Here is a 10,329-nt window from a genome sequence, read left to right on the forward strand (position 1 = left end):
TAATGGTTACAGTAAGTAGTAAGATGGATTAAAGTGACCTATGCAAGCAGTTACAGGAGACATGGTGAAGAAAGCACAGGGCAATGTTTTACCAACCACGATTACATGTCATCCGTCAAGTGTAGGATTTTTTTTTTTTGGTCACTTTCCTGAAAACTTGGCTCCACATCCTCCAGTATTATTTTTATAACATTTAATATTCCCGATTAAAATAGCAATAACCAAAGTTGAAAAAACATCTCTAGGTATTATTAATTAAGAGTTTAACACTAAGTAAATCTGCTTCATTCTGATTCAAATGTTTCCAAATCCTGATTGGTGCACAGAAGTACAGAAGATGATATCATCTCTTCCCAATGCAGCCCAGCCCACAACAAACCTGGGAAAATAGCACTGAAAAAAAACAAGTGTATTACACAAGCTGTCCAAACATATAGTGTTCATGTAGGACCCTTTTACTTAAGAAGCTGATTGAGAAAATAGGCTTTCAGGGCTTTTAACACACTTTGCAACATCTTTCAGTGTGAAAAAAAACATTTATTATCAATGAGACACATAATAACAGCAATGTCTCCATGAAACTGAGTTTAATAGATTGTTAAAAATAAGGCTATGATGCTGTTTTAGCAAACATTGACCAGGAGGAACCGCCGTTATGGCGTCCAGAGAAGCCCAGTGCAACGAGTAAATGTGACCAGTCTCTGGGGTATTACGAACACACATACGCACATTTGCAAAATCCAACACACTGACAAATGTGTACACAATGTACTGTACACATAAACACACATCCACCCCACCCAAAACGGTGGCAATAAACAGAGATTTAGCTAAAAACATAGAAGTGTCCTCTTTTTAAAAAAACAACAAAAAAACAACATGCATAGCTTTGTACATGAATGAGTTGTTCGAAAACAACCAAGTTATTGTTTGCACACTTTGATCTCATGGTTTGTCAGAAATTTCCTGCATGATTACATTAATTCCTTTTTATTTAACCATTATCAACAATCACGTAACTCATTGGATTATGTTCTTTATAACAGTGTCCCATTATAGTTTGCTCATGTAGAAAGTTACATTCTGAACCAAGATAGGCTCCATAACAAAGGAAATAAATACTGGAATGACAAAAACAAAACAGAAAGTTACTATTTTGAAATGGACTGAAGACCAATCTTGGCCCAACTTTTCAGATATAAAAACAAATTTAAAATACCTGCTTAATATTAGTATTCTGCAATCGTGTTGGTCATCATCAAAATACTTAATAAAAGTGTCTCGCACATGATACAAAACATGAACAATGTCCAAAATAACGAAAAAAAATAAGGACAATAATTGCCTTCCGGGCCTTCGAATGTATTAGAAAACAAGGAATGATGAAGCAATCAACAGAGACTCCCTTTAGTGCTGTGTCCATGTCCGTTAGAAGGTGCCTCACACAAATTTTAGTCAAATTCCCTTATTCAAGCTCATTTCCCAGTAAGACGAAGCTCTGAAAATACACATGTATACCCTCAAATTATTAGAATCACAAGACGTTTTAAGTTGCAAAACGTAAAAATAATAAAATAGTCAGTTTCACGATGCTTCTTCTTTCGTCCTTTGGTTACTTGGGTGACACCTTGCTGCCTATATTTGTACATTTTTTCCCTTAACACAATTAACACATGGTAGTGTGGTGTACATTATCATGGGTGTTCTTCCAAACCTCAAGCGACTAACATCTAACATTTTAAAGTGCCAATAAACTGAAGAAACAGGAAGCACCAAGCTGGTGGCACAGGCAGATTTCCCCTCACACGACAGACAAGGGTTTAGCTTAAAACGTCCGAGCAGGCAAACACACACTTGGACGAGGATACAGAATTTCCCCATGCAGGCTAATGCTAACCTACAACACAGTAAGCTGGTTCCTCTATTCAGTAGCAGTTCTCAAACTGCTTAGACAATATTTATGTCATAAAACATAGACCTGTGGCAAATAGAGCTCGGTGTCACTCAATATTAATACAACCTCAAAGTGTTTTATCCGACTTTTGCTGAAGAACATTTCCTTTACCACTGGTACGGGCAATCTGCTTTTATAATATTTTATAATTTTAATAATCATACCGTACAGTAATCAGCCTCAGATAACACCATCAAAGAATTTAACCTTTTCAAATTTTGTATACATTTTGACTTGCAGGAGACATATTTTGACACCCAGCCCTAATGGTTAAGAAAATATTAATAATAATAATAATAATAATAATAATAATAATAATAATACTAAAACAAATGTAAAAGTCTTATGTGTATAATGTAGAAAATATACTTCAGTTACTTCAATTTAACCTTCTGCTCCTTTTTTAATGACTGCAAAACTGCTTCAAGCGCTTTTCCCTTTTACCTTTCACATCTAAACACTTTTTTAACATTTGGGAGGACCAACAACTTCCATACATTACCTGATCAAACTAAGCCCACAGCTTTAGTTGCATTAACTTGGCCTTTCCAGTGTGCACCGGCTTTTTCAGCATGCAGACCAGCAGAAGGAAACACTTGGAGCTTGGACGTATTCTTTAAGTTAACATAAACCTCACCTTAACAAATTCAAAGTCATAAAGAATAAACTGTACAAAAACATGGACTAAAAATAATTGTTTTTTTTACAAAATAGTCAACTACTCAGGCATTAAGAACAATCAGTGATACCAAATTAAAAACGTTGAGGACATGCGGGGGGTTTGGTGGGCGGCCGCAGCCGTAGTGTTGACACAACAGTCTGTGAGGTTTTTATTTTTCTTTCAGTCATGTGAGGTTGTGACCTGCCAGACGATGAGGTGGCTTCGCTCGGCCTTGGTAGGCGGTGACTGCTGGCTGGCTGTTGGTTCTGATAAACCGTCCAACTCACCGCCTTCATCGCCTGAGGAGGAGGATGATGAGTCAAACAAACAGCGTACCAGGTGTGTCACAGTGGAGACGTAGGGTCTGTTTTGCACCAATTTACCCAGCGTTAACCCTTGTGTTGTTCTCGGGTTACGTTTCACCCGTTTTCAAAAGTTTTTGATATCAGAAATATGGGACTCTTTAAACCAAATTGCCCAAAAATAACATTGATGCATGGGTGTACGTTGTATGGAAGCCATACAACATTCTTTGCAGTTAAAGTTAAGGATTACTTCCATTGAATTGGGGGTGTTTTATTCAATTTTATAGTATTTTTTTAAAAACAGTATCCTGACTTAACTTAGATATATAAACCAGTCTGTGATCCACTCAACATCTTCTTATCATAACTATTAGTCTTATTATTAATATTAATTTTTTGCTTGTTTTACATTCAAAAATTAGGGGTATGATTTCATTTAAATTGGGTTTATTGACCAAGAATTTTAAAAAAATAAGTGACAAAAAAAAATTTAAATGGTGCAAAAAAGCATTAAAAAATTATGCCAAAAAACGTTTATTTTCAATTTTGTTGGCTGCAACTAAGAAAATGCTTTGTGCTACCTTTCTGTTTTGTCACTGGTGCCAGCGGTGTGACATACTCACCCATTCTGAAGTCAATGTAGCCTTCGCCTCCACTCATGACCAGGAAGGTTTTGGGCTCAGACGTTGCTGTGTCAGAGGATTCAGATGGAGGGTCATCAGAGCCTGAATCAGCACTGCCTGGAGGGGGCATCGCCTGACCTGCGACAAAAAGTAAAATGCCCAAGAGTCAAAAAACAATTGCTTAGGGTAATGGGGGGGAAGCTGTCATCAGGAAGCAACTGTCATTTTTACTACAAAGCTGACTCAAAGAATGATTTAATTGTCAAAGCTTCTATTGACATTATTGGCATTCACAAAATTGTGCATAATGAAGATGGATAAATGCCAGGCTGCAACTAACAATTGCGTTAATTATCAGTTACTCTGCAGATAATTTTCTTGATTAATCGTTTTGTCTATTAGAAGTCAAAAAAGTAATTAAACACACCCATCACAGGTAACGTCTTCAAACACCTTGTTTTGTCCGACCAATAGTACAAAACCCAAAGAAATTTTGCAGCATTTTTCACCATTTATGATACTTTTTTAATGCTCATCGCTTACCTGGCACGGTGACAAAAAACTTGACAGCATCTCGATGTCCATGGAAACACAGCTGGGCGTGGGCCATGGAGCAGTATGGCACAAAGCTGCCCTGCATGACACAGTCTGAACTGTCATCCCCGTAAACCCGTACAGCGCTGCCCGGGCGATTTGGCACTATTCCTGTTGTCTTGTTAGCTGCAGAATAAGAAAGAAATTAATAAAAACTAATGATGTCACAATGTGCATATTATCTGGGTTTTGTCATGGGTGAGACAATCAAATCTCAGTCTCTGACAACAGGTTAAGAGTAGGCCTGCACGATTCGTGGAAAAATAAGTTTTTGAATTCACAATTCTCTTTTTGACTTTTTGAATTTTTGACCGTGACAAAAAAAACACATTGGCAGTACCAAACCAAGGTTATTATAGTTTTGCATTTTTCATTAGTTTTTATTTTTGTTTGACTTTTTCTTTTCAAATTCAGTTCAATTAGTTTTAATTAGATTTTAAAGTGGGCTTGCTAATTTATTTTAAATTTTTTGAAAATGCTTAGTTTTAGTTTGGTTTATATTAGTTTTAGTCTTTTTTGTAATATGGGCATTAGTCGAGGGATTTGAAAAGGTCAGAAAAAGTATTGTGTAATAATAACTCAACAAAAACATCATACAATTTTAGAAATATGTATTCACAATGCATTCAACCATAACACCAGTACAAATAATGTACATATGATGATGAGCACAGATATGTAAACAGTCAACACAAGACGCCGCAATAAGTGCAGAATGTGTTTGACGTGTTCCAGGAGAAAAACCTAAAAAGCCAACAGACTAAAAAAGACAGACATGAACAGGTGTTCGAGTAAAGTGGCGAACTTTTTGAAGTCAAATTGACTCACACAGTTGTGTAGACATCCCAGTATTAATACACATATTAACCCACGTTCCCTCCTTTCCTGCGTATTTACTAACCAGCCATCGGGGAAAAGCCGGTGAAAGCCCGCCTGTAGTTTTCTCTGCCCTGCGGTTGTGTCCGTCATGCTGCTGGCCCTACGTATACATACATCCATGCCCGTAACCTTACCGGGGTTAGCTTCTGTTTCGGGCAAAGGGGGCTTGGCGTTCTTCTTTACCTTAAGGTAAGTTATGTCAGCATCCTTGTGTTTGTTTCTCAAATGTAGGCTACTTTCAAATCCGTGGGATGTTTCCCTGTAATAAACTGTCCACATATTTTTTCATCATTGCGCATCACGCCTAAAACATAGAGCCCTCAATGAAAAGAAGGGAAATCATTGCAGCACTTGAGAGCTCTTTAAAACCTATTTTATACAGTCTATGTTTAAAATCACAGAAGAAAGTAGCAGTGTTTGGATGCATTCTCTCTAATTATTTTACATCAAATTTATTAGAAAATTAAATCGTTAACAGGTGAATTGAGATCGCACACACACACACACACACACACACACACCACACACAACACACACACACACACACACCACACACACACACACACACACACACACACACACACACACACACACACACACACACACACACACACACACACACACACAACACTCAGAAAGAAAAAAGAAAGAATATGGAGACAAGGGAAGAAAACTAGTTTACAAGCTCAAATAGTTTAATATTTGAAAGAGCAGCACTGCTAAGTTTCTACGATATCAGTGGTTTGCTAAAGTAACCGCCAATGATGTTGTGTTAACTACACAGTGACTGTGAGACCTGTATCCATGGCAACCTGATTATCTTGTATTTAACATGTAGCACCTGGCTGGTAACAATTGCTACATTATCTGAACTCAAATCTAGGACAAAGATACACAGTAGACTTGAAATCAGAGAGGATGTAAACAGCTAGTCTTGCTCTTGTCAAGGATTACTAAATATACCTACTGCCTCTCTGAAGCTCACTAATATTATATACAGTTTATATATGTGTGTGTGTGTGTGTGTGTGTGTGTGTGTGTGTGTGTGTGTGTGTGTGTGTGTGTGTGTGTGTGTGTGTGTGTGTGTGGGTGTGTATCTTTTTTGTTAAATCCTTATACACTCCAAACTAAAAGGGAATGTTCCGGAGATGTATTGGCTAAACCTGAGCAGGCTGTAGCTGTGGTGCAGGTGTGTGATACCTTCAGACAGAGGGATGGAGATAATGACGCCGTTTCCTGTCCCCACCCAGAGCCGGCTGCAGGACACCATCAGAGCTGTGATTCTCACAAACGAGAAGCCCAGTTTACCCGTACCTGCAACACACGAAGAACACACACTTGTTTGCTGTTTCAATCCATGTGCAAAACATCTGGAGGAAGGAGTTCAGCATCTAAATACAATATACAGATGCTGATCTCAACAATGACAGTAGGTAGTTGGTAGGCACAGAAAGGCATTCGTACCCAACATCTTGCTGACGTAGGGCTCGATGTCCACGTCCTGGAGGTGCTGGTAGGTGTGGGCGTGAAACAAGCGTAGAGTTGAATCCAGACGGATGGACACCCAGATACCGTCTCCAACCCAGGCCAGCTGCCGCACCTGACTCTCCTTGCGAGGATGTGCGTCAAACGACTTCTGCTCAGAAACATGACAGATTAAGATGATGTGACGTTAGAATAATGTTAAATGAAGGATATTCAGGTCACTGTTAGACACTTTTAGATAAAGGTATGGTTATACACTATACTGTTGGTTTGGGCTTTGTCGAAAGACAGCACTGGAATAGAAACCTCATTCAGATGGAACGTTAATTGAATAACATGACAGCTGTACCTCTATCCTCATGGCCTTAGGCTGGATGACGTAGATCTTGTTCCTGTAGCCACACCACACCTTGTCATGGACCACGGTCATACAGCGGATAGAGTGGTGGGGCCGTCCCAGATCCAACAGGTGGTAGTTAGTTAAATCCCACTGACCGTCTGCTTGAGACAAACAAAAAGACTTGAGAATTAATGATCTTCATGGCATAAAATCAGAGAATAATACCAATACCTCCAGCAGTGTAAATACTATAAAATATGTTAAATAACTTCTGATATTTATAACTTCCTCATTAATTACTAAATATTACAACATTTACAAATATGGTCAAATTAACTGTGACAGTGTATTGTATTTTCATACCAAAAAATGGAATCAAATGCAAAAGCTGAAATATATATTTTTTATACTTCTGCAGGCCAGAGAGTGCCAACCCACAGACTCACCCGTGCCTCTGTGGAAAATTGCTAATGTCCCATCAGCCAGAGCTACCAAGACTCTCCCTTTAACATGTCTGAAAGAAGAGATAAAAACACACATTATACACAAGTAACAAAATACACATTTCTTCCTGAAGTAATAAATCTGTATTTGGTGTGTGTGCTCCTGAATAACTACACAAGTGATTTAGTACTTACACTATGCTGAGGATGGAGTCTTTCAGCTTGATGGCATGGAGACACTTCCTCCATCGAGCCACAGACGAGTGCACATACAGACTTACAGACAGAGAGATGAAAAAAGGCTGATCATTTCAAACTAGATTACAAAAATAGAGCTGGTGATACCTGAATGGCTACATATGCTCACATTAAAGGTTGCGTGATAAAATAATTCAAATACAGCCATTATTGGATTAAAAGAGGCTTGATCTTCACACATTCAATTTTTTGTGTGAGTGCCAGCTCTTATATATTGTGCTGCTGCCTTCTACTGGCTGTTTTTCTTGCTCACCATCCATTCTGCGCTCCCAGCCACATGGTGGGTAGGGCGCTGCTCATCCTCAGAACTTCCCCATCTGATGGGTTGGAGACTTCTGGAAAGGAAGTCTCATCATCATGCCCGCAGCCCCTGGTTAACAGAAGGCAGAAGCTTCACAGGTTTTTCAAATGCACCCATCATACAAAACTGTACCAAGTGCAGACCTATTTAAATATGATTTATTATTACCTTTGTCAAAGAGGTTATGTTTTTGGTTAGGTTTTTCCATTTGTTAACGGATTACGATCAAAACTACAGACCCGATTTTCATTAAACTTAGTGAAAGGGTGTAGCATCACGGGCTATAGCTATTTTTCACTTTCGTTAACATTGCAAGATAGGCAATTCATGTGTTGTGAGGATGATCAGAAAAATTGGTTCCCGACTGAAAATTAACAGAGCATTAACATTGTGAGAAAGGGCATGTCTTGGGTGGAGGTCTGCACTTTCTGAATGCCCTTCTACTGTATCATTGTTACCAGGATTGTTCTTGGTAACATTTCTTGAGATGCAAGGACTACCCTTGATTTTATTTTGTAATGCTTACCAGGGGAGGAAACACTACATACTTCTACATAATATTTTGTGTTCAGGCACATCAGCTTTGTTTGAGAAGTTAAAATGTTGACATGTTGAAAATGTAAAGACAATATGATACTACTAACTTGAAAAGACCAGTTGATCATTAAGAACTGTAGATCATTTTGCTTTCTTTAGGGTGTGTTGGTACTGTAGAATCAAAGTGTTTAAAATGCTTGCGATTTGCACGTTGAACCTTATCCCACATCTTAGTGTTTACTAAAACCACAATACATTAAAAAAGTTTTTTTTGAAGTTATAATCTAGAACATCGTTGCTCACCTCTGTGCGTCAGCAGAAGGGGAGTCAGTGGGTCCCACGCCGAGCGGGTCAGTGAACACATGCTCCGTATAGATTCCTGGCTGGTTTTGATCTGCTCCCTGGTCCTCCTCTCCTTCTTCGCCAACGCCAGCATTAGCCTCCGTTGCTTCCGTTGCCTCTTCCGCCGCAGGAACGCCGTCTTCTGCTGGACTGGTCTCTCTGGACAGCTCAACTGTGGTCATCGTGGATCACAGGGTTAATTAGCGGGTAAATAATACAGGAATGTTTGGGACTGGGGGGGGGGAATTCTCCACTGGATAACCAGTATCACACAGCTAGTTATCACCTGGGTTTGCAATTCAGCTATGAGCGCCTTCACATAAAAAACGTGGAGTTTTTAATTACAGCAATTCACATGTGACACATGTTCTTTAGAACCATGAGTGGAGTAATTAATATACGAGATGAAACTAATATCAGCAGGGAAATGAGATTATTGCAACTACAAAAAGTGATTTACAGCGAGGTAGAAAACATAGACTAAACTAAAATAGATTAAGAAAGAATATTATCCAAAAATTAGGAAAGTAAGGCAAAGGATGTAAATAGGTGCAGGAATATATTACATAGACCTTTTCAAATATAGTTGGCATTTTCAATATCTTAAGTTGTTTGGAAAAAGCGTGGATTATTCAAAGATAACTAGTGTACCAGAGCTAGAGATGCCACTGTGCTCAGCAGGCTGGTCGGTGACACCTGTGCTGGCCGTCTGGGGAATGGCAGTGGTCCCCTCTGCTGCCATGGCTCCATCGCTGCCTGCTGAGCCCACGCTGGCCACACTGCCGGCCAGTGACACCCCGTCACCTTGACTAGCCTCCAGGTCTTGGGGTACCTCCTCACCTGCCAAATAATCAGACTCCAACACACCTGTAAAAACAATACAAACAACCTTACAGTGCTGATGGAGTAGAAAAGAAATGATGCCCTCATGAAAGACAAAGAAACCAACTAATCAATCCCACACAAACATGTGACTCAGCCTACCTGGCACGCTGGCAATGCAGACGACGTGGGTGTTGCAGGCGTAGAAGCAGTCAAGTAGGTCAGAGGGCTGACTGGCATCCAGCACCATCACCTTGGTGGAGGAGTGGGTGCTGGTGCACACCCACACCCTACTGGATGTCTCGTCCTGAAGGACCAGCTCCTTCTCCTGCTCCCCTTTCTCATGATCCTTACAGACAACACTAAATCAGCCAACAGAACTTTCTGAATTTACAAAGTGCAATATCTCTTCCTTGGATTACTTACTCTTACCTTACTCTCTTGCTCTAACTGGTCCAGGCTACTCTGAGAACCCTTCATCTGCCTGGTGAGCTCTGGTAATGTCCTCCCTCCAGACAGGTTGACCCCTGCAGCACACCACAGCTAGGCAACAGAGAGAAAAGATGTTATAAATATCAGATTTTATTCGGAATTTAAACAAATTTACCAAAAGGCACACAGTATGTGTTAAGTGTTATCTAGTTGTTGACTATATGTACCTTCATGGAAGCATCTTTCTGATCCAGAGGTCTCAAGTATACTGGTACAGGTAAGTTCATCTTGTTCTCCACCTGTCCACCATTTGCCACCTGTTGGGGTATAACCAGCACACGCAAAAGGACACA

At 39.6% G+C, this 10,329-nt stretch overlaps 1 protein-coding gene across 12 annotated transcripts in view; it reads right to left on the reverse strand.

Annotated features, from left to right (window-relative positions):
* Positions 1–570: 570 nt before the first annotated feature.
* The window catches only part of spag9a (sperm associated antigen 9a), a 28,221-nt gene continuing 18,462 nt past the window's right edge, over positions 571–10,329 (reverse strand). For 9 of the 12 annotated variants that reach the window (XM_032538393.1, XM_032538385.1, XM_032538392.1 and 6 more), the window contains 14 exons: positions 10,204–10,293; positions 9,977–10,087; positions 9,707–9,893; positions 9,374–9,589; positions 8,684–8,894; positions 7,796–7,912; positions 7,480–7,560; positions 7,288–7,355; positions 6,851–7,002; positions 6,481–6,652; positions 6,217–6,330; positions 4,087–4,263; positions 3,544–3,681; positions 571–2,914 (listed from right to left, as the gene is read on the reverse strand). In XM_032538393.1, coding sequence (XP_032394284.1) covers positions 2,796–2,914; positions 3,544–3,681; positions 4,087–4,263; positions 6,217–6,330; positions 6,481–6,652; positions 6,851–7,002; positions 7,288–7,355; positions 7,480–7,560; positions 7,796–7,912; positions 8,684–8,894; positions 9,374–9,589; positions 9,707–9,893; positions 9,977–10,087; positions 10,204–10,293 — 1,953 coding nt within the window. In that variant the 3' untranslated portion in view covers positions 571–2,795. The remainder of the gene's footprint in view (positions 2,915–3,543; positions 3,682–4,086; positions 4,264–6,216; positions 6,331–6,480; positions 6,653–6,850; positions 7,003–7,287; positions 7,356–7,479; positions 7,561–7,795; positions 7,913–8,683; positions 8,895–9,373; positions 9,590–9,706; positions 9,894–9,976; positions 10,088–10,203; positions 10,294–10,329) is intronic. The other 3 variants (XM_032538395.1, XM_032538384.1, XM_032538394.1) reach the window with 2 other exon arrangements.

The sequence above is a fragment of the Etheostoma spectabile genome, chromosome 15 (genome assembly GCF_008692095.1).
Source record: "Etheostoma spectabile isolate EspeVRDwgs_2016 chromosome 15, UIUC_Espe_1.0, whole genome shotgun sequence".
Taxonomy (NCBI): domain Eukaryota; kingdom Metazoa; phylum Chordata; class Actinopteri; order Perciformes; family Percidae; genus Etheostoma; species Etheostoma spectabile.